At 45.4% G+C, this 25,384-nt stretch overlaps 1 protein-coding gene across 12 annotated transcripts in view; it reads left to right on the top strand.

The window, feature by feature from the left end:
* LOC129708437 (RNA binding protein fox-1 homolog 3-like) overlaps positions 1-25,384 on the top strand; it is a 1,476,502-nt gene that overhangs the window by 1,330,632 nt on the left and 120,486 nt on the right. For all 12 annotated transcript variants that reach the window (XM_055654200.1, XM_055654199.1, XM_055654194.1 and 9 more), the window contains one exon: positions 15,387-15,527. In XM_055654200.1, coding sequence (XP_055510175.1) covers positions 15,387-15,527 — 141 coding nt within the window. The remainder of the gene's footprint in view (positions 1-15,386; positions 15,528-25,384) is intronic.

Genomic DNA, 25,384 nt, shown 5'->3' with positions numbered 1-25,384 from the left:
CTTGTATCTTCAACAACAAATTGAGTCTTTATTTTGTCTGTGGAATTCTCTGCCTCAGAGGGAGGTGGAGGCAGGTTCTCTGGATGCTTTCAAGAGAGAGCTGGATAGGGGTCTTAAAAATAGCAGAGTCAGGGGATATGGGGAGAAGGCAGGAACGGGGTACTGATTGGGGATGATCAGCCATGATTACATTGAATGGCGGTGCTGGCTCGAAGGGCCGAATGGCCTACTCCAGCCCCTATTGTGTATTGTCTATTGTCTATTTGAAAAAATCACAAATTAAAGACAATTGAGCAAGTGCATGGATAGGAAAGGTTTAGAAGGATATGGGTCAAATGTAGGCAAATGGGACTAGGTTAGATGGGGCATCTTGGTTGGCATGGACAAGTTGGGCTGAAGGGCCTGTTTCTGTGCTCTATGACTCAGTGTGCCAGTATTTATAGAACAAGGAACTGCAGATGCTGGAATCTTACGCAAAACACAAAGTGCTGGAGGAACTGACCGGGTGGAGGGGATGGACAGATGACGTTTCGGGTCGGGATGCTTTTGAGTCTCAAGATGGGTCCCAACCCGAACATAGTCAATATAAAAACACAACATCACAATTCTCATTGCAGTGCTGACTGTGTGAAAACTGACCAACATTAGCTCTTGAAAAAAAACATTATTTTCTTTTAATTGGTTCAGTGCTTCAGAAAAAAGTCACATTGAATCCCTAAATGCTTAAGGGTGCACTAACCTTGCAGTCTCCCACCTCAAACAAGCCCAAAGTGGGGCTCTCCAGACCTCTTGCTCCACCTGCACATCTGGAACAGCTGGTCAGCTCAGTCATTGAAAATAATATGCAAATGGATAAGCGACCGGGCGCTTTTGCATAATTCCTTCTCTCCGCTGTTCGGCTTGTTTCCTTCAGTCTGTCACAAGGCATTAGTGCCAGTTCAGGACATTGTGGGAGCAGAGAAACAGGTTGAAAGGCAGCTACAACTGAGGTTGATAAAACACCTGTGATATCTAATTGGTAAAGCTGCCGACAGAATCATTAAAACCTTAGTTCTTCCACAAACCAAATACGTGACAAAGAAGAGGATGATTAGATTCCTTGAAGTGGAGCATTGGTTCTTTATGGAGGTTATACTTTAAATCTCCGTGACTCTGACAGCTTCTGAGATCTACCCCTTAAATCAGTTTCTCATCTGCCCCATGTCATGGTCACGGAAGGATTAAGTTAGGAACTGCAGATGCTGGAATCTTGAGCAGAACGCAAAGTGCAGGAGGAACTCATCGGGTCAGGCAGCATTTGTGGAGGGAATGGACAGATGACAGATTAATAAAGAACTTGAAGAGCAGAATTTTCACACAGAGAGTGGTGGGTATGTGGAACAAGCTGCGAAATGAGGTAGTTCTTCTTATTGAGTTAATACACAAAATTAGAAGTTGTTCAGCCAGAGTGAACACACTTCTCGGCATCTGCATACAATGGTGTCTGTCTTGTGCTTCTTGTGCGTGGCGGTGGAAAGATCGGTGAAAACAGGGCCACGACGTGAACGCTCTTTCCTTGACCCCAGGAGGTAGTTGAAGTAAATACAAAAGATATTTGAACAGGTACATGGATAGGAAAGGTTTAGAAGGATGTGGGGCAAATGCAGGCAAATGGGACTAGGTTCCAGAACCAGGGGCCACACAGTTTACAAATAAGGGGTAAGCTTTAAGAATAAGGGGTAAACAAAATTGGGGGAACAGCACCTCATATTCCGCTTGGGGACTCTGCATCCTGCGGGCATGAACATTGAATTCTCCCAATTTTGTTTGCCCTTGCTGTCTCCTCCCCTTCCTCAGCCCTTGGGCTCCTCCTCCTCCTTTTTCCTTTCTTCTCCCCGCCACCCCCCATCAGTCTGAAGAAGGGTTTCGGCCCATAAACGTTGCCTATTTCCTTTGCTCCATAGATGCTGCTGCACCCGCTGAGTTTCTCCAGCATTTTTGTGTACCATTCCTGGGATCGGGTGTTCTAATCCATCCCTATCGCTTCCCAGTGTTGTACGAGACTCCAGACCCTTTTGGCTTTGGGTTATATTTGGCTCTACATCTCACCCGAGCAAACCTCAAGTTCATCAGTGCAATTAGAACTGGGTGATAAGTACAGGGACTGCCAACGGCACATATATTCTCTGTCAGTTGTGGCAGACTGTTCGGTGTCTTTACTTCACTTGCTGGAGGCATTTTATCTTATTTTAGCATCTGCAACCTAACCAACTGCCCACAATTATTTTAAACCACTTGAATGCAAAACTTTCTCTCCAGTTTGGGTGTATAACTGTCTTGGCTCAGGCTCCAACAGCTGTCATTGCTGGGAAAAGAGTTAAAAATCGCGCACTGCCAAAAAGTAAGTGGATTAATCACAAAGTGCCAACATATGGTGAAAAATGCAAGGGGAAGCCCTTAACGTCTGAGGTACACTTGACTCAGATTCTTCGGCATCTAGTGTTCGTGGCAAGAGTGGGGAGTGTTTAATTGTCGTATGTACTGACAATGGAACAGTGACATTCTCACTTGCTGCAGCTTCACAGGCCCGGAAACACGTTCACACGCAGACAACAACCAAAACCAACAAATTAATAACCATTATACTACGTTAACATAATGGTGCAAAGCGAGAAGTTCGTAGTACAACCAAACACATTCCAAAGAAGATCATAGTTGCTGAGGTTGGTGGTGTGCAGTGTTCAAGAGCCTGATGGTTGGTGGGCAGAAGCTGTTCCTGAACCTGGAAGACACGGTTTTCAAGTTCCTGTACCTTATTGCCGATGGTAGCAGCGAGATGAGAGCGTGGCCTGGGCGGTGTGGGTCTTTGATGGTGTTAGTTGCCTTTTTGAGGCAGCACCATAACCAGGTAGCCTAGATATGAGTTGACATTGCATCTTTTTTTGTGATGCTTTCGGTGTAATATATAATGTCAATAAAGATCTGGCATTTGGCCCTCACATGACAATGTGCCAGTGTTTTGTGTTGGGTTCTTATGTGTGTCTACCCCAGACATCACACCTCAGCCAGCCATTAGCTGTGGACATCCAGATGGCACCTCCAGGATTTGCAATTGGCCTGGTGACCTCAGAATAAAAGGACATGCCTTTAGAAAGGAAATGAGGAGGAATCTCTTTAATCAGAGGGTGGTGAATCGGTGTAATTCATTGCCACAGACGGCTGTGGACACCATAATCGGGTAGTTTTAAGGCAGAGATTGAAGGATACTTGATTAGTAAGGGTGTCAGGGATTATGGGGAGAAGGCAGGAGAATAAGGTTGAGAGGAAAAGATAGATCAGCCATGATTGAATTATGGAGTAGAGCCAATGGGCCAAAAGGCACACTTATGCTCCTATGACATGAACTTATGCATCTTCCACAACTACACCAGAACCTGAGGCCACACGACTTAAGCAGGATCCTCTGAGTAGTCTAGTGGGAGTAGCGTAAATGGGGCATTCTTGGTCGGCATGGACAAGTAGGGCCGAAGGGCCTGTCCCTGTGCTGTATGACTTTGACTCTATCCTTAAAGCCTAGATGGGTCAGGGTCGGGGATTTTCAGGGGCTCCCGGAAGCGGTGAGTTGGAGGCAGTGCTGATGAACCTCTCTCTCCAATTCCTAGTTTTCGAGGGAAGACCCAACATCTTGATAAAGATCGGGGAAACATTGCAGGATTCATTCCCGAATGTGCTGGAAATAGATTTTAAAACTTACCATTCCGTTTCGGACTGGAACAGCCACAGCTTTGCACTTTTTATAATTGACCACCATATATGAAGTTGTAAGAAGAGGGCTGTTGAGAGAACGCTGTCAAGGGCGGGACATTAATGCAGCGGGTAGAGCTGCTGCCTCACGGCGCCAGGGACCCCAGTTCCATCCCGACCTCAGGTGCTGTCTGTACGGAGTTTGTACGTTCTCCCTGTGACCGCCTGGGTTTCCTCCGAGTGTACTGGTTTCCTCCCACATCCCAAAATTCATGCAGGTTTGTGGGTTAATTGCCTCTTGAGCATGGTGGGGGGGTGGGATCGATAACGGAACGGTCAGTGTTTCCTCGGTGGGCTGAAGGGCCTGTTTCCGTGCTGCATCATTCAATCAATCAAAAAGCTAGGTACGTACATGAAGGAGAAAGGAGTACAAAGATGTTTTTTAGTGTAGAGATACAGATGGAAACAGGCCCTTCGGCCCATTTAGCCTGTGTCGTCCAACGATCACCTGTACACTAGTTCTATCTTACACACTCGAGACAATTTACAGAAGCCAATTAACCTACAAACCTGCATGTCTTTGGAATGTGGGAGGAAACCAGAGCACCCGGAAGAAACCCACGTGGTCCCAGGGAGAAGGTACAAACTCCACACAGACAGCAGCTGGAGCCAGGATTGAACCCGCGTCTCTGGCAGCAGCTCTAAAGCTGTGCTACTGTGCCGTCATTGTGGGATAACATTTTGGGGTTACAACTGGGCTTAATTTGGGATTACAACTGGGCATCAGCTGTAAGGTCTGTGTCAGAGGCTACCACATATGTGTGCAGACAATTGAGCCATGACCATTGTTTGTTGATGTATTTCCAGACGTCCCTGTATGTCCTCAGTTCCTTGTAGCTAGGTCTACAGTTCTACATAGTCTTGGTTTAGTTTAGTTTCGAGACACAGCTCGGAAACAGGGTCTTCGACCCACCGAGTCAGCGCCGAGCAGCAATCCCCATACACTAACGCTGTCCATCACACACTGGGGACAATTTACAATTACACCAAGACAATTAACCTACAAACATGTACGTCTTTGGAGTGTGGGAGGAAACTGGAGATCCTGGAGAAAAGCCACGTGGTCACAGGGAGAATGTACAGACAGCACCCATAGTTAGGATTGAACTGAAGAACTGAACTGAAGAAATTGTCTCTAGTGTGTAGGCAGCAGGCAGTAAAGAAAGCGAATGGTATGTTAGCTTTCATTGCAAAAGGATTTGAGTATAGGAGCAGGGAGGTTCTACTGCAGTTGTACAGGGTCTTGGTGAGACCACACCTGGAGTATTGCATACAGTTTTGGTCTCCAAATCTGAGGAAGGACATTATTGCCATAGAGGGAGTGCAGAGACGGTTCACCAGACTGATTCCTGGGATGTCAGGACTGTCTTATGAAGAAAGACTGGATAGACTTGGTTTATACTCTCTAGAATTTAGGAGATTGAGAGGGGATCTTATAGAAACTTACAAAATTCTTAAGGGGTTGGACAGGCTAGATGCAGGAAGATTGTTCCCGATGTTGGGGAAGTCCAGGACAAGGGGTCACAGCTTAAGGAAAAGGGGGAAATCCTTTAAAACCGAGATGAGAAGAACTTTTTTCACACAGAGAGTGGTGAATCTCTGGAACTCTCTGCCACAGAGGGTAGTTGAGGCCAGTTCATTGGCTATATTTAAGAGGGAGTTAGATGTGGCCCTTGTGGCTAAGGGGATCAGGGGGTATGGAGAGAAGGCAGGTACGGGATACTGAGTTGGATGATCAGCCATGATCATATTGAATGGCGGTGCAGGCTCGAAAGGCCGAATGGCCTACTCCTGCACCTAATTTCTATGTTTCTAACCCAGATCTCTGGCGCTGTAAGGCAGCAACTCTACTGCTGCGTCACCATGCGGGCCTGATAGTCATTTTAGCCGCAGAAATAATCCCTCCTTTGTTCATAGCCAGACATTCTGGTCATGTTTTAAAGCATCTCACACACGCTGGTGGTATCTGACAGCCCTTCCCACTGGACTATGTTTGAGTGATGATCATCATCTCCCTTGGTCTCCGACGGAATACCCATTACGCAGACCTTATGTGCTGCTTCACTTGTTTTGCCAAAGATAATTCCCGAATTGTTTAATTAAACTGATAATCTACAGATAATATGGACTCTAGTGTTTGTTGAAACTGCCAGATGTTCTGCCATGTGTTCCCCCGAATGTCACTGAGCTGGAAAAACAGAGGCTCCACAGATCAGTGGAAAAACACATCACAAGCTCCCTGTCATTGAACAAATAGACAATTGTTCTTTTTAACAAAACTGGCATTAGAATGACCACTTACAGTCATTAGGTTTTACTTTTCACAGGGATGGAGACTTATAATATTACCCACACTAATATGTTTCGTGACTCTGACCACTACCTGCGTGAATGGTCCCACAGGATTGGGAATAGTGCCCTCTGAGAGACTACTCTTGTCAAACTACACTTGCTAAACTACACAAATAAACTGAAGATAGACACAAAGTGCTGGAGTACCTTAGCGAGTCAGGCAGCATCTCTGGAGAAAAGGAATGGGTGACGTTTCAGGTCGGGACCTTTCTTCAGACTGAGAGTCAACCAAAAAGACTACTCTTGGAGGGGGGGGGGTGTACGGTGGCATAGTGGTAGAGTTGCTGCCTCACAGCGCCAGAGACCTGGTTTGATCTTGACTACGGGTGCTGTCTGTACGGAGTTTGTACGTTCTCCCCGTGACCTGCGTGGGTTTTCTCCGGGAGCTCTGGTTTCCTCCCACACGCCAATATCCTACAGGTTTGTAGCTTAGTTGGCTTTGTTAAAATTGTAAATTGTCCCTCATGATGTTGTGTACGGGGTGTAGTGTGGTCGTGTAGTGTACCAGGATGCCTAGTGTATGGGGTGATTGCTAGTCAGCGCGCTCTTAGTGGGCCCTAGGGCCTGTTTCCACGCCGAATCCCTAAAGTCTAAAGTTCAAATCAATTGAAAGAATCAATGAATAGCAGCCGATACCCCCCCCCCCCCCCCCCCCCCCCCCCCCCCCCCCAAGACATTCCACACGGGTAGGGCAACATCTGGAGCATCGGGCCAGATGCTTCCTGTAGCAGCTACAATTCCTCAGTGGTTCACCGATCAGTGTGTGACGGCAGTCTACTCAGTCTTGATGCAAAGACATAGAACAGTACAGTGCAGGATTTGGCCCTTCGACCCACAATGTCTGTGCCGAACATGATGCCAAGACCAACTTTTATCTGCATGCACGTCATGCATATCCCTTCAAAGGTTTCTTAAATACAACTGTGGGTGGCTTGATTGTATCAGGTCTAGCCTTTCCACTGACTGGTGACCACGCAACTAAAGCTACTCGTTGGGACGACAGATGGATCAATGGGCTAAGTGTTTGGCTGGTGACCGGAAGGTAGCCGGTTCGAATCCCGCTTGGAGTGCATACTGTCGTTGTGTCCTTGGGGCAAGACACTTCACCCACCTTTGCCTGCGTGTGAATGTGTGTGAGTGATTGGTGGTGGTCGGAGGGGCCGTAGGCGCAGATTAGCAGCCACGCTTCCGTCAGTCTGCCCCGAGTGTGACTGAGGAGTGAATGAATAATGCGATGTAAAGCGCCTTGAGTATCTAGAAAGGCGCTATATAAATCCCATCCATTATTATTTATTATTACCTCGGTACTTGTCACACTAAACTAAACTAAACTAAACTATTGTATCTAGCCCCACCATCATCCCCAGCAGTGCGCTCCAGGCACCCGCCACCCTCTGTGTACAGAAACTGTGTACTGTGTACAGGTGAGGCCAATTCTGGAGTATTGCGTACAATTTTGGTCGCCTAATTATAGGAAGGATGTCAACAAAATAGAGAGAGTACAGAGGAGATTTACTAGAATGTTGCCTGGGTTTCAGCAACTAAGTTACAGAGAAAGGTTGAACAAGTTAGGGTTTTATTCTTTGGAGCGCAGAAGGTTAAGGGGGGACTTGATAGAGGTTTTTAAAATGATGAGAGGGATAGACAGAGTTGACGTGGAAAAGCTTTTCCCACTGAGAGTAGGGAAGATTCAAACAAGGGGACATGACATGAGAATTAAGGGACCAAAGTTTAGGGGTAACATGAGGGGGAACTTCTTTACTCAGAGAGTGGTAGCTGTGTGGAATGAGCTTCCAGTGAAGGTGGTGGAGGCAGGTTCGTTTTTATCATTTTAAAATAAATTGGATAGTTATATGGATGGGGAAGGGAATGGAGGGTTATGGTCTGAGCGCAGGTAGATGGGACTAGGGGAGATTATGTGTTCGGCACGGACTAGAAGGGTCGAGATGGCCTGTTTCCGTGCTGTAATTGTTATATTGTTATATGGTTATATGGAAAATGTGTCCTGCCCCATCTTCTTGAAACTTTGACCCTCTCACCTTAAATCAAAAAAGACTCTGGTCTTTTAGGTATTATAACTACAGCCTGTGCTGGCACAAGGTAACTGCAGATGATAGAATCCTGAGCAAAACACAAAGTGCTGGAGTAACTCAGTGGGTCAGGCAGCATCTGCGGAGGGAATAGACAGATGACATTTCAGGCCGGGGCCTTTCAGAGTAATGAAGTTGGGGGGGGGATATATTTGGAAATGAGAGTTGTGGGTGGGCCAAAGGACTGATGAAATAGGGGGAAGAAAGCTGGTACAAGTTCACTACTGATTTTCCAGAAAACTGTGGTCCAGCACCGCCTTTAATCAAGACTAAATGACATGAGTGCTCTTGAAATCTCCCCGGAAGCCCCGGGAAAATGTGGCACCTAGGTCGGGTGAGGCGGCTGATCTCGACCTCATCGGGACCTCTGCGCCGATCAGCGGGTGGAATTCGCCCCCTGTGGCCGGGGCTCTGGAACTCCAGCTTGGCCGGAACCGGCAGATCCGCTCCCATAGGTGACTTTCCAAGGCCGACTTTGTGGTCGGACTCCAGATGATGTATGACCCGCTGAGTTCCTCCAGAGATTTTTTATTTATTTTTTGTTCAGGCAATATTGGAAATGTAATGAAGTTATTGTGATAATATTTCCTTACCACTTCATTAGATTTTGTTTAAATATTCTTTTCTCCACATATATATATTAGAATAAATGTAACAATTACATTCAGAACAGAAAACTGCATTCGGGAGCTGAAGATAGGAGAGGCAGTGTGGTTGTTTGATATTTGATTCAAACATCCATCAAGTGTGGCTCCATAATGGGTGTGTGGGTGGGTTGAATTTGCCATTTTATTTTCAACAATTTGCATCATGAAGTAGATATTTTCGCCCTGCCTCCCACCGTGGATTTGTTTGGATTGATTAAGATACAATTGCTTCATTTACTTCTCTTTTCTTCCCCAAAGTCCTTTCCTGGTCATGCGAATAATTAGAAAATGAAGACTTTTCAATGTGTTGTTATTGCACAAGGGAAAGGAGAATGCAAGTGAACCGTTCTCCCATTGTGAAATCCTCAAGGATTTACGATCCGCTCCCCCTCTGTTTCATCCCGCCTGGAGTGTGTTCTACCTACAACATAGAACAGTACAGCAATCCCCCGGAGCAGTCCCTTCGGCCCACAAAGTCTGTGCCGTACGTGAAGCCAAGATAAACTCATCTCTTCTGCCTGCATGTGATCAATATCCCTCCATTCCCTGCAAATCCATCTGCCTATCAGCTTGCCATGAAGTGGTATGAACGTGATTTATCTAATTCTAACTAACTCCCGCAGTCCCTCCCCCCCCCCCCCCCCCCCCCCCCCCCCCCCCCCCCCCCTACTCCCCCCACCCCACCCCTCCCCCCCCTCTCCCACCCACGTAATTCTACCAGCATCCTTGTTATCAACCCCTTCCCCAGCCAACAATGGGCTCCACCCTTCCCGAGGTATCTGTTGCCGGCCCTGATTTGTTCTGGCCATTTCTCACCTCCAGTTTATCCCACGTTACCTATTCTTTCGCCCTGCTGAGTTACCCCAACATTTTGTGTCGATCTTCAGCTGATCTAAAAGCCACTGAAACACCGCTATTGTATCTATGACCTCCACCACATTTGGCCAGATAGTTTGTCTCTCTCAATTTTGTCCATCTTTGCTTATTTCCCATATCTCTCCCCAACTTACACAATTCCACGTCGATGTTGCTGCAGTATTTGCTATCAGCCTAGCTGCCGTGATTTTTGGTGTGATATTTTGCTTTCTGCTTTGCAAGACAAATTCGCACAGTATCCTTCCATCCCAGTCTGCAGCTGCGTGGGATAATGACTCTTCCTTTACCCATTGCAACTCTTTTGCCTTGAAATGGATTGAAATAGTTTCTAATGAAGTGCAGAAAGAGCTAAGTGGGTAAAGATTAACCATACTGCCAGAGTGGTAAAATTAGATCATCCTGCACTGTGGAGGATTTGTTCACAAGGAGCTTGTTCTACATTGCCCAAATGCAGCAGATGCAATAGGAAATCCTACTGTGCAAGGTTAGATAGTTAGCTAATTCTCACTCAATGCTTGACGAAATGCTTCTCCGTAACAAGTTAACACTTTCTTCCATTTAACTTGAATTAACAAAACGGCAATCGCCACAGGATGAAGATGCAGATGCTCCAAATGTATTGCAAGCTCAAGTAACCGCACATTTTAAACAAATGTGCAGCGACACATTTCAGTCCCGAGCCAGGATCAGTGTGATTTTATAGACACAAGGGACTGCGGGCTCTGGAATCTTGAGCAAAGCACAAGGTGCTGGGGAGACTCAGCGGGTCAGGCAGCATCTGTGGAGGGAAGGAAAGACAACGTTTCAGGCTAGGACCCTTCTTTAAACTGATGTAGTATGGGTGAAATTCCAGCTCTCTTCCCCCCACCCTCCCCCCAATCCATGGTCTTTGCCCCACTGCCACCTCTGTTTGTAGAAGGCTCCTTCTCTAAAGAAGGGTCTCGACCCGAAACGTCACCTATCCATGTTCTCCAGAGATGCCGTCTGACCCATTGAGTTACTCCAGCACTTTGTGTCCTTTTGTGTAATAAGCATCTCTCTTTCCTAGTCCCATGCCCCTCCCCTCCCCTCTCCATCATTCTGACAAAGGATCTTAAGACAAAACATTGCCTGTTCATCCCCTCCATGGATGCTGCCTGACCCGCTCAGGATTCCAGCATCTGCAGTTCCTCATGTTTCCTGGGTATTGAAATGGGAATGCATCTTGTGTTTATAGAAATATAGAAACAGAAAGTATGTGCGGGGGTAGGCCATTCAATATGATCATGGCTGATCATCCAGAATCAGTACCTTGTTCCTGCTTTTCCCCCCATGTCCCTTGATTCCATTAGCCCTATGAACTATATCCAACTCCTTCTTGAATACATCCAGTGAATTGACCTCCACTACCTTCTGTGGCAGAGAATTCGACAGATTCACAACACTCTGGCTGAAAAAGATTTTTCCTCATCTCAGTCCTAAATGGCCTACCACTTATTCTTAAATGGTTCTGGACTCCCCCAACACATTTTTCCTGCATCTAGCCTCTCCAACCCCGTAAGAATTGTATGTTTCCTGCATCTAGCCTCTCCAATCCCGTAAGAATTTTATGTCTCTCTATAAGATCCCCCCTCATCCTTCAAAATTCCAGTGAATATAAGCCCAGTCGATCCATTCTTTCATCATATGTTAGTCCAGCCATCCCGAGAATTAACCTGGTGAACCTAAGCCGCACTCCCTCAAGAGCAAGAATGGTACTAAGCTAAAAACTAGCAAATGGCACTAAACTTGTGAGGGTATGGGCCATCAGTTGTTCTCTTCTACACATTCAGTTTGACTGAAGCAGCTGGCGGGTGGAACATTCGGACAGTTTTATTTTCTCTCAGCTGTCACCACAGCACTCAGTACGAATCCTGAACGACATCGTGTAAGTCGCAGGGAAATTAAAGCATCCAGTCTTTTCGGCAGCCGTGTGACTTACATTCCTAACTGTGGAGTGATAGGGATAAACACATCTGAAGACTAATTGTGACAATCAGGACCTGTACGACAAGAATAGTTTATTTGAAAACAGCACTTAAGTGCTTGTCGACAAAATATCAAATGTGACAGCACATGCCCTTTCAAAGTGAAGGGACTAAATTAAACCAAAGTAATTCAGGGAAGTCAAAAACTGTGGTGAACTTTTCTACTGCTGGGAAAGCGTTCAACCACAAGCAACTGCAGATGCTGGAATCTTGCATAGAACATAAAGTTCTGGAGTAACTCAGCGGGTCAGGCAGCAACTGTGAAGGACGTGGAAAGGTGACGTTTTGGGTTGATATCGTTCTGCAGACTGATTGTAGAGAATACTGAAAAAATGGTGGGGGGGGAGACAAAGCCTGGCAACCTTATTCAGAGTTTAGAGGCGGCACAGCGGTAGAGCTGCTACATTACAGTGCCAGGGGCACAGGTTCGTTCCTGACCACGGGTGCTGTCTGCCCATTCTCCCTGCGACCGTGTGTGTTTCCCCCCTATGTTTCCTCCCATTCTGCAAATACGTACAGGTTTGCAGGCTAATTGGGTTCATTAGAATTGTAAATTGTTCCTAGTGTGTAGGATAGTTACGGGGATCGCTAGTCAGCACGAACTCGAGTGGCCGAACGGCTTGTTTTTGCCCTGTATCTCTCTAAATTCTATTGTAACTGGTCTGTAATTGTTATAAATTCTCCAGCTGCAGGTACCAAAACCAGCAAATGCTGGAATATTTATCTTGCAATAATGCACCATAACACAGGAGGTTTTGGATGTGGACATGGTCAACATCAATTTCCCATCTCGAACTGCTCCAGAGAATAAGACCATGTCCTCAATTTCTGCAGATCTTTAGAATTATAGAGAGTCGTACATCTCAGAAACAGGCCCTTCGGCCCAACTTGTCCATACCAACAAAGATGCCCCATTTGCCCGCTTTTGGCCCATATCCCTGTCAACTTTTGCTATCCGTGTCCCTCTTCACATGGTAGGCGAGTAGTTGTACCTGCCTCAACTACTTATTCTGGCAGTTCATTCCATTCACCCACCACCGCCAGTGGGAATAGGTTGCCCCTCGGGTTCCTATTAAATCTTTCCCTCACCTTAAACCTATTGATTGTGCCACCTGGGTAAAAGATTCTGTGCATTCTCACTATCTATTTCACTCATGATCTTATACACCATCCCTTATTGTGACACTGTGATTCCTGATGCTAAATAACCCACCCAGGGGAAGAGACACAAAGTGCTGGAGTAACTCAGTAGGTCAGTCAGCATCTGTAGAGGGAATGGCCAAAACGCCACCTGTCCATGTTCTCCAGAGATGCTGACTGGCCGGCCCACTGAGTTCCTCCAGCACTGAGTCTTTACTGGATTGTACCAGTCGGTGAGCCTGCCTGTGAAGTCTCTGAAGATAGACACAAAATGCTGGAGTAACTCAGCAGGTCGGACAGCGTCTCTGGAGAAAAGGAATCGGTGACGTTTCCAGTCAAACATTTCTTCAGACTACTTCAGTTTGAACCAGCTACTGCAGTTCCTTCCAACACATTTTGCCTGTGAAGTCTGTGTTTGGAGTTCCTGGTCCTCCGTTGCATTTGGCCAGGGAGGGAGGGAGGGAGGGAGCGCTGCCCTATGTGACAGGTTGGGCCGGAGAACCGGCACCGCAGGGGCACAAGTTCAGCCACAACAGCAGTCGTCAAGGTCACCGCTTCCCCTGGAGAGAAAGCATGGGTGACGTTTCGGGTCGGGACCCTTCCTCAGACAGGGGACCCGTTTTCCTCGTACCTACCATGCTCGGCTTGTACTCGCTAGAATTTAGAAGATTGAGGGGGGATCTTATAGAAACGTACAAAATTCTCAAGGGGTAGGACAGGTTAGATGCAGGAAGATTGTTCCCGATGTTGGGGAGGTCCAGAACAAGGGGTCACAGTTTGAGGATAAGGAGGAAGTCTTTTAGGACCGAGATGAGAATTTTTTTTTTCACACAGAGAGTAGTGAATCTGTGGAATTCTCTGCCACAGAGGGTGGTTGAGGCCAGTTCATTGGCTATATTTAAGAGGGAGCTAGATGTGGCCCTTGTGTCTAAAGGGATCAGGGAGGTATGGAGGGATGGCAGGTACAGGATACTGAGTTGGATGATCAGCCATGATCATATTGAATGGCGGTGCAGGCTCGAAGGGCCGAATGGCCTACTCCTGCACCTATTTTCTATGTTTCTATGTTTCACTGAGATCACACCTCATGGTACTAAACACCTCAGACTGCAGGCCTGGTCTAATTAGTCTCTCTACACATGACAAACTTGCCATTCCAGGTATCAATCCACTGAACCTTTGCTGAACTCCCTCAATTGCAAGAACGTTCTATCTAAGATCAGGAGATCAGGCTTGCACACAATATTTCAGCAGAGGTCACATTGGGGCTCTGTATAATTGAACCAAAGATCTCTGCATTCAAATCTTATTGCAATAAAAGCTGAGATACATTTGCCTCCCTAATTGCTGTGCTTGCATGTTAATGTTCAATGACTTGTGAACAACCTTTCAAACTCTTACCACTTAAAAAATACTCTACCTTTCTGCTCTTCAAATGGCTTGAGCTCACCTTTTCCATGTTTTGCTCATGTCCTTGGCCATTCACTCAGTCTGGCTATACCCCCTCCATCCCGAGACCTGGTGCACTGGTTTCTGTCACCCTCACTGCCATCCAGCTGAGTATCACCAGTCAGCATCTATGGTGACAGGATCACATTCAACATCTGGGTGGCAGTGGTGCAGCTGGTCGAGCCGCTGCCTCACAACGCCAGAGACCCAGTTTCAATTCTGTCCTCGGGTGCTGTCTGTGTGGAGTTTGCACGTTCTACTGCGTGGGTTTCCTCCGAGTGCTCTGATTTCCTCCCACATCCCAAAGACATGCAGGTTTGTCGGTTGATTAGTCCCCTGTAAATTGCTCCCTAGTGTGTAGGGAGTGGATGAGAGAGTGGGAGAACAAAGAGCTAGAGTGGATGGGTGATCGATGGTCAGCATGTGCCTGGTGGACCAAAGGTGGACCATGTTTCCATGGTGTATCTCCAATTTCAATAAACTAAATAAAAAATACAATAAATCAATAACTGTAACACAGTGGCCATTATAGTGCAAAGGTGAAGTCTGTAGTGTCACCAAAGACTGTCCTTTGAAGATTACAGTTGCTGAGGTTAGTTTTGTGCAGTGTTCAAGAACTTGATGCCTTGCTTCACACCAACATTTTTCGGAATAGCTGTTGAAAAAAAGACACAAAGTGCTGGAGTAACTCAGCGAGTCAGGCAGTATCTCTGGATAGGTGACCTTCCATCAGGCAGATGAAGAGATTAAAGAGTTTAATTGTCATATGTACCGAAATAGAACAATGAAATTCTTACTTGCTGCAGCACCACCGGTTTGTAAGCTCAGTATTCAATGGACAATACAATAAACAAACATAAAAAAGTCTGAAGAAGAATCCTGCCCTGAAACGTCACTTATCCATGTTCTCCTGACCCACTGAATTTCTCCAGCATTTGTAGGGGGGTTTTGGTAAACCAGCATCTGCAGTTCCTTGTGTGTACACCTGCGCTTTGCATGTTACTTGTCTCTTGTTTTATCTTTCTCCTCTGCCGTTCTCCCAGCAGACAGATGAAGCTGCACAGACAGACTCGCCACAGCAACTACAGATATCAGAGACCACAGAGAAACAGCAGCCCAAAAGGCTACATGTCTCGAACATCCCCTTCCGATTCCGGGACCCTGACCTGCGACAAATGTTTGGGGTAGGTGTGGACCTCCTAATCATTGAACTGAGAACCTCTGAGCTCAGCTGTATGTATCTAGCCTTGTTCGGCATTCGAAACCAAGTTTATTGGAAGCAGGCAGCATGATCTTTATTGATGAACGGGTTACAAACCAGTTTGATTGCCTATAATTTTACATGAAAAAGAGATGGTACCGATTCACTTGAAAAGGGGCTTTAATTTAGGATTTTGCATCTATCTTTACAATCAAGTGATTTGAAGAAGCTGCATGACTTAGTTTAGTGTAGTTTAATACAGTCATACATACAGTACAAAGCTTTTGTTGCATGCTAACCAGTTAGTGAAAAGATAATACATGATTACATCCAAGCCATTCACTGTGTACAGATACATAATAAAAGGAATAACATGAATAACGTTTAATGCAAGATAAAGTCCAATAAAGTCCGATCAAAGAAAATCTGATGGTCTGAGTTTGATAATTCAGCCGGCAATTTACAGAATAAAATTGCGTTTTAACTATTATTTTAATTCATTGTGGAACGGGACAAGGGCCTTCTAATAGGTTGGCACTTGTAACTGCAAGAGGTTAAGACCGTGTCCCTGCTCGCTTATAGCCAGACCCTGTCTCTCAGGTAATGCTGAGTTTATCTACTATCTACAGAAGGAAGGAATTGAAGATGCTGGTTTAAACCGAAGATAGATCCAAAAAGCTGGAGTAACTCAGCAGTTCAGACAGCATCTCTGGAGAAAAGGAATAGGTGGCATTTCGGGTCGAGACCTTTCTTCATACGTGTCTCGACCCGAAACATCACCTATTCCTTTTCTCCAGAGATGCTGTCTGACCCGCTGAGTTACTCCAGCTTTTTATGTCTATCGACAGAAGATGGCTTCTCGAGAGTGGAAATCATTGATTGAAGCCAGGAGCTTTCTGTCTAGGAGTGGCAGGGTTAGGAGCCTAAATATGTGATCCCTCACACCTAAAATTGAAATGACAGGATAAATTCATATTAAAATTAACTAAAATAACTATCTCTTTTAAATGTGCACGATCAGAATAAGCATCTATTGAATTAAATGCACCAAACATCTAATTAAATGATTTTTTTCCTTTTGGAGATCGAAGTTTACACTGCAGCATTGCAGAACCATAATACATGCCGAAAGGGATACAAGGGTGGATTTTCTAATTAATGGGGCCATTAATTAAGTTTGTTAGATATACGCTAGCAGCTATTGCCTCACGGAATTGGAGGCTTGGGTCTCGACAAGTAATATACACCATGCCATTATTTCTGCTTGGTCAAGGATTTGGGTGTTAATTGATCTTGATATGGTTGGTCACCAACCTGCTGAGATTCCAGTGAAAAGTTCTATATAGTGTTAACCCCAGCCTTAGAACGGGCACAGCTAGCGGCAATGACTGCGTTATACCACTACCTTCTTCCTGCTGCTTCCTCTGGGATTGGTCACTCAAATTAATATATTACATTGCTGTACAGCTCAGAAACAGGTACCTCGGCTCACCTTGTCTATGATGACCAAGTTGGCACATTGGGCAAGATCCATCTGCTTGCATTTGGACTGTTGCCTTCTAAACCCGTCCTATCCATATATCTAGCCAGGCTGTATGTATGTAATCTTCTATAACTACGTTCTCAGTGAAAAAGACCGTGAATGTTCACTTTATCCATGCCCCTCATGACCTTGTACACCTCAATAAAGTTACAACTCAGCCTCCTGTGCACCAAGGAATAAGGTCCTAGCCTACGTAACCTCTCCCAGCCCTTTGGCCCAACCCGTCCATGTCAACCGAGATGCCCCATCCAAGCATGTCCCATTTCCCCATGCCAACCACATGTCCCTCTAACCCATGCACCTGCCTCAATGTTGTTATAGTACCTGCCTCAACTACTTCCTGTGGCAGCTCCTCCAGGCACCCACCCCCCTCTGTGTGAAAACGTTGCTCCTCGGGTTCCTATTAAATAATTTTCCGCTCACCTTAAACCTATGTCCTCTAGTTCCTGATTTCCAACCCTTTGGAAAAGGACCGTTCATTCACCCTGTCTATTCACCCCTCAGCCACCCGCGCTCCAAGGAATAAATCTCATCAGGACTTCCGTGGAGCCAGTAGATCCATTCCCATAACCGCCTTCCGAGGCCGACTTTGCGGGCGGGTATCTCGGCTCCCCAAGGCCATGACTTCTGTTGGTTCAGCAAATCGTATAATATGGCAACCTAGGGTGACCTGATTTTATCCATTTAAATCCAGACCTTGTGTTTGTCCCGTCCCAGCAGAATCTAATAACAACATGTAACTTGAAATCTAGAGATTATGAGGCATCCTGTCCTCTGGGTATGAATTTGAATAAGAAAATGAATGATAATAAAACTAGGCTGGGTTGACAGAATTATTGCCCACTGGTGCCGTGATACTGATCTTGCTCAGAGTTTGCATCGAGTGTCAGCAAATTAATGAAAAGCAAAACCCAATGTGACCGCAAAGGAGTCTGAAACCTTGTCTGAGGCAAGTCCTGAGGAAATATTGAAGAACTGTGCAGGAGAGGAACAAAGTTAGGCATCATGTTCGGCACAGACATTGTGGGCCGAAAGGCCTGTTCCTGTGCTGTACTGATCTATGAAGCAACATCAGTCCAAGGCTTAGATTCTCAGTCGACCTTAGTCGTACAGGTCCACTAAGAATCTAAGCCTTGCAGAAGCTAAGCACCTCCAGAAGCTATGGATGTGCAGGCAACACTGAACAGGGGTGGCACAGTGGTGCAGCGGCCCTGTCCTTGATTATGCTGGTGGCCCTGCCGAGGCAGCGTGAAGTGTAGATGGAGTGAAGTGTAGATGGAGTCAGTGGAAGGGAGGTTGGTTTGTGTGATGGTTTTGGCTGCATCCACAATAGGCGCCCCAGATGTGAGATAGTCCCGGATCATGTCCGGCACAGGCAACATGGGCTGAAAGGCCTGTTCTTGTGCTGTACTGTTCTAGGTTCGAAAATATAATTCCTGTCAGGAATTGAAGTGAAAATTCTTTTAAGCATTTAAAGAACTGCACTGGGATTGGGGGAACTTCATTGCACACCTGGGCACAACAACTAATATCGCCAAATAATCTTCTTCATCCATAATTATTTTGTGATATGCCCTTTGGGTGCTGTATAATTAAGAAATGAATTATTCAGCAATTGTGCACAATTAGTGTGCATGGGCATGTTAATGTATGATTAATGTGGTACATAACATTTGGTTTGCAGAATGATCTACACGCCTCTTCAATTTACTCCTGTCCAACGTCTTGTAAAGCCTGTTTCTCAAGTCATTGAACAAGTCTGTTCTCACACACTGCTAATTGTACTTCCCGCAAGAACAGGGCCAACTGCCCCACAATTACCTGTTTCCCAATCAGTTGCACCATCTAACCAGAGGAGCAGGGTGGATTTAGTTAGGAAAATTGGACAGTTTTAAAATTGGGACATTTTTCTTAGTGTCATCGAAAATCGTGCGTAACTCAACTTTAACATAGTCGGAGGAAGATACAGAAGCAGATACAATTATTACTTTCACAAGACATTTGGACATATATATGGCTAGGCAAGGTTTAGAAGGCAATGGTAAAATGCAGGCTAATGGGATTCACTCAGAATCCAACTTCGTCAGCACAGACAAGGTGGGCCGAAGGGCCTGTTTCTGTGCTGTACAATTCTATGACTCCATACATGCTTATGTCTCTTTATGACTATATTAGGACACACTTATAATTTAGTTTAGTTTGGAGATACAGCATGGAAACAGGCCCTTCAGCCCACCAAGTCCACACTGACTATCGATCACCCGATGTATGTTATCCCACTTTCCCATCCACTCCCTGCACTACAGGAGCAATTTACAGAGGCCAATTAACCAACAAAACCTGCATATCTTTGGGATGTGGGAGGAAACCGGAGCACCCGGAGGAAACCCACGCGATGACAGAGAGAACATGCAAACTCCACATAGACAGCATCCGATGTCGGGATCAAACCCGGGTCCCTGGCGCTGTGAGGCAGCAGCTCTACCCGCTGCATCACTGTGCCGCATTTTTAAAAGGCATTTTGACAGATATATGGACAGGAAGGGTTGAGAAAGCTGTGGGCAAAATGCAGAGAAATGGGATAGCCCAACATGGACGAGGTGGGCCAAATGGCCTGTTGCTGTGCTGTATGATTCTCTGACTTTATATATGCTTATGTTTCTTTATGACTATATTAGGACATGCTTATAATTATGATGTTTTAAATTTCAATAACTTGACAATGATTTGTAAGGCAGATTTAAGTATAAGGCATTTGACAATCTGAATAAAGTTATTCAGAAGCAATCATGTTCCACCATGTGTACATAAATAGAGAATGAGTTTGTCAGTACAGATGATATGATATGAATTCTTCAAAGATACATACGGATAGAATACAGCAAGACAATTAAGTCTTGAGCAAAACACAAAGTGCCTGAGGAAGTCATGGGGTCAGGCAGCATCTGTGGAGGGAATGGACAGGCAGCGTTTCAGGTTGGGACCCCTCGTCAGGCTGAATGTAGTGAGGGGAGAAAGCTGGGAGAGAGAAGGGAGAGTAGGACAAAGCCTGCCGAGTGATAGGTGGATACAGGTGAGAATGGTGATGGGTAGATATAACCATATAACCATATAACAATTACAGCACGGAAACAGGCCATCTCGACCCTTCTAGTCCGTGCCGAACACATAATCTCCCCTAGTCCCATATACCTGCGTCAGACCATAACCCTCCATTCCCTTCCCATCCATTCCCCTCCAGCAAGATGGGTGGAGTCAGTGACAAAGACGAGAGGTGCAAATGCTTAGGATAAATTACATGGCAGGTGTGTACTGACATGAATTCCTTCACCCATTGCAGGCCTTTTATGATGACAGGTATCATACCATTATGAAGGTACACAAAAATGCTGGAGAAACTCAGCGGGTGCAGCAGCATCTATGGAGCGAAGGAAATAGGCAACGTTTCGGGCTGAAACCCTTCTTGGGTTTCGTCCCGAAACGTTGCCTATTTCCTTTGCTCCATAGATGCTGCTGCACCTGCTGAGTTTCTCCAGCTTTTTTGTGTACCTTCGATTTTCCAGCATCTGCAGTTCCTTCTTAAACACTTTTTTCACACCATGATGACCCAGTCTGTCCACTAACATTAGGACAAATGATTCGGTAAACAATTCGGAACTGCAGATGCTGGGTTACAACAAAATAAAAGTGACAAAACGCTGGAGTAATTCAACGGGTCTGGCAGCATCTCTGGAGAACATGGATAGGCAATGTTTGGGTCCCGACCCAAAAAAAAACGTCACCTATCCATCATCTCCAAAGATGCCGTCAGACCCGTCGAGTTACTCCAACACTTTGTGTCTTTTTACAAGTGATTCAGTGTTGGATAAAGTAGCACCTGAAAATGTAATGGCAAAAAAATGAAGTAAAAATCCCACAACCTTGAAGAGACCTCTTCCCTACTAACATAATTGTAGCAAGTTTTACCCATGTTCTATAATGGATAAATCTTTATCATACTTTGGAGTCAATATATTATCTGCTGTTAAGAATGGCTCAAATCCCCACTCTCTCGCAGAAAACTCCATTCGAAAGCTATAAACGTCCATGCTTATCTGTGAGAAATGTGTGAATTTACATAGATTATTCTCAGAGAAATAACCATCGCTTTTTGGGTTAATGGCTATTCATTATCATTGGTAAATGGCAAAGATAAAATTCAAATATATGCAAATTCTTGTACTTTCAATTACAAAGTATATGTACTTCACTCTGCTATCATTAGTCTTTCTCAGCCCCAGCAACCACGAGAATTATATTTGCAAGTTGTCCTTGTAATGGCCATACCAGGCAAGTCAAGTCAAGTCAAGTCAAGTTTATTTGTCACATACACATACGAGATGTGCAGTGAAATGAAAGTGGCAATGCTCGCGGACTTTTGTGCAAAAGACAAACAACAAAACAACCAAACAAATTATAAACACAATCATAACACACATATTCTTTTACATAATAAAGGCATGCCCTAATAACCATATAACCATATAACAATTACAGCACGGAAACAGGCCATCTCGACCCTTCTAGTCTGTGCCGAACACATAATCTCCCCTAGTCCCATACACCTGCGCTCAGACCATAACCCTCCATTCCCTTCCCATCCATACAACTATCCAATTTATTTTTAAATGATAAAAACGAACCTGCCTCCACCATGATAAAAACGAACCTGCCTCCAATACTAAAAAAAAACATCATGACCCTAATGAAAAGATTATTAAAATATGTGCACCCTTATTGCCAAGCTTACCTCTCCTATTTGAGTACACAATCCAAAGTTGATCAGATTGAATAAGTTAGGTCTTTATTCTCTGGAGTGCAGAAGGTTAAGGGGGGACCTGATAGAGGTCTTTAAAATGATGAGAGGGATAGACAGAGTTGATGTGGACAAGCTTTTCCCTTTGAGAATAGGGAAGATTCAAACAAGAGGACATGACTTCAGAATTAAGGGACAGAAGTTTAGGGGTAATATGAGGGGGAACTTCTTTACGCAGAGAGTGGTAGCGGTGTGGAATGAGCTCCCAGTGGAAGTGGTGGAGGCAGGTTCATTGGTATCATTTAAAAATAAATTGGATAGGCATATGGATGAGAAGGGAATGGAGGGTTATGGTATGAGTGCAGGCAGGTGGGACTAAGGGGAAAAAAATTTGTTCGGCACGGACTTGTAGGGCCGAGATGGCCTGTTTCCGTGTTGTAATTGTTATATGGTTATATGGTTATAGATGATGTTCACAGATTCTGGTGGTTCAGTTGAATAAACGAAAGTGTTTCCCGCACATTTTCATTTGAAGAGCCTTTAAAGCAAATCCTTAACACTTGCTTATTAGGAGAATGCTGGGTGTAAATCATGTCAAAACCTCCCATCTAAGTGTCACCCCAGTTTAGTTTAATGCAAAGGTAAACTGTGAATTCTGCATTTCAAAGTCATTAATTGTGTAAGCCCTCAGGGACATAGAGAAGGCAAGCTATCATTTATATTGTATCCAGGAAAGGTTTGTCAAACATTTTTTTTTATGCAGATGGGTGAACAAACACACTCTGACAAAAAAAATGGACACAAAGTGCTGGAGTATCTCAGCGTGACAAGGCTGCATCGCTGAACAACGTGCATAGCCGACATACCCCACATCAGTCTGAAGAAGGGTTTTGGCCCGAAACTTTGCCTATTTCCTTCGCTCCATAGATGCTGCTGCACCCGCGGAGTTTCTCCAGCACTTTTGTCATGCATATCCGACATATTGTGTTGAGGCCCTTTCTTCAGACTGATCGTATTGGAAGGGAGGGGAGGGATGAAGTCCAGGGAACGTTAGGTGGATTCAGATGGTTGGACAAAGGCTCGAGATGAAAATACAAAAAGTTTGAGACGAGGATATATGATGTGGCACAGTAATTGACTTCTGTAAAAATCACCCCTAGTGTGTAGGATGGAAAATTGGGCTAACATAGAACTGGGGTACGGGTGATTGTTGGTTGACATGGACTCAGTGGGCTGAGATCTCTAAACTAAACAATGGAAGGTGTTAATGGCGAGGATGTAATACCACTGTTCTACCTGAGCCTCTGATTTATCTCAGAGAAGGTTGAGGATAAAGTTGTCCCCTGTTGATCCAGGTCTATTACAAACTCAGTTGCATAGATTTGCAGTGGCCAACAAAGTGGTTTAGTATCGGAGTTCCATCTGGGATTTGGTATTCCCAGGACTCGAGGGCCTGAGCTACAGGGAGAGGTTGGGCAGTTGGGACTTTATCTCTTGCTGCGCAGGAGGATAAGGGGTGATCTTATAGGGGCGTATAAAATCATGATGGGGATAGATAGATTGAATGCATGGCGTATTTTCCCCAGGGTTGGGGAATCAAGGCCTAGGGGGCTTTGGTGTAAAATGAGAGGGGAAAGATTTAATAGGAGCCGGAGGGGATATGGAACAAGCTGCCAGAGGAGGTAGTTGAGGAAGGTAAAATAACAACATTTAAAAGGCACTTGGGCAGGCACGTGAATAGGAAAGGGTTTGAAGGATATGGGATAAATGTGGGCATATCGGACCAGCTTAGACTGGGCATCTTGGTTGTCAGCAACGTATGGGCTGAAGGGCCAGTTTTGATGGTGTACGATGTTAGGACTGACACTAGCATGGATGAGGTGGTCCCATCAGTGGGTGCTGTGCTTTCCATTCTGGCAGTGGGGTGTAATCATAATTACTGCAGTTGGCGTTCTGCTGTGCTCTCATGAGTAAGCCCTGGACTGACAGAGACTCAGTTCACCCAAGACATGTTGAAGTACAATCATCAGTCAATGCCTCCATCTCTCCTTGCACACTTGAGCTCAAAGTAATCCCTTGAACGACTAAACCTTGATTGGTACGGGTGTCAGGGGTCATGGAGCAAAGACAGGAGAATGGGGTTGAGAGGGAAAGATATGATTGAATGGCAGAGTAGACTTGATGGGCCGAATGGATTAATTCTTCTCCTAGGCGACTAGGCTGTTGCCACATGGTCTCCGGGGAGTCGCCTGTGTGGTCGTGAGTGGTCTCCTCAGTCGCCTAAAGAGTCGTAGCGTCTTTCTGATCGCCACTGGATTTTCAATGTTCAAAGATTTTTGCCAACAGTGGGTTGAAGCCAATGAGCATAGCTTGACTTCTCCTGATGTAGGCGCTGTTGTAGGTTGTCACCAGGTGATGTCGGTTGTCGACGGTGCTGACTTTGGTGAATTCCATTGACGACTACAAGAATCGTCTTCAGTTGTCGCCGACAGGGCCGTAGCTTTTCGCGGGTGGACGTAGCTTGACTTCGGTTGTCGTAGATTGTCGCCTGTGTGGTCGTAGGTTATCGTAGGTGTGGTCGTAGGTGGACGTCCTAATGGGTCGCCGCTTGTCGGTAGCTTCCCGTAGCTTGACGTCGACTGGGTGGTTATGTTGGCGTAGACTTGTCGTAGACTTGTTGTAGACATTGTCATAGGGGAGGGTCCAGTTGCTGGTTTTTCGGTGACCTGCTACGACAGGCCCTTAAAGCCCAGTAACAAGACCCAGACATGCTAGGTTTAATAGGAGCCAGAGGGGATATGGAACAAGCTGCTAGAGGAGGTAGTTGAGGCAGGTATAATAACAACATTTAAAAGGCACTTGTGCAGGTACGTGAATAGGAGAGGGTTTGAGGGATATGGGATAAATGTAGGCATATCGGCTGATGATGTATCCCAAAAACCTCCTGGCTGTGGTAAATAAAGTGGTTCTGCCCCAGAATCTGTCCCAGATACGAGGAGGATGAAGAATCTGGTTATCCCCCAAAAAAGAACCAACCTCTGGAGTAACTCAGTGGGTCAGCCAGCGTCTCTGGAGGACATGGATAGGTGATGTTACACGTCATTTTTCAAGAGAGAGTTAGATTTAGCTTTTTGGGGCTAAAGGAAGAAAGGGATATGGGGAAAAAGCAGGAACGGGCTACTGATTTTAGATGATCAGCCATGATCATATTGAATGGCTGTGCCGGCTCGAATGGCCAAATGGCCTACTCCTGCACTTATTTTTATGTTTCTTGTCATGACCCCCCCTTGGGATTCAGAACTTTGTCACAGTCTGAGAATAGAAGGATAGAAGATCCTTCCTTGGGCTTCACATTTTGCATCTTTAGTTTGGTTTAGTTTGCTTTGTGCCTTCCCTCATAATGGGAACCATTGTGGGGGGATGTTTTTATGTTTAAATGTCATTATTATTGTTATGTCTGTGTTCTTTCTTTATGTGCTGCATGGAGAGGACGCTGGCGCTG

The sequence above is a fragment of the Leucoraja erinacea genome, chromosome 23 (genome assembly GCF_028641065.1).
Source record: "Leucoraja erinacea ecotype New England chromosome 23, Leri_hhj_1, whole genome shotgun sequence".
Lineage (NCBI taxonomy): Eukaryota > Metazoa > Chordata > Chondrichthyes > Rajiformes > Rajidae > Leucoraja > Leucoraja erinaceus.
This window is presented reverse-complemented; position numbering and strand designations above follow the sequence as displayed.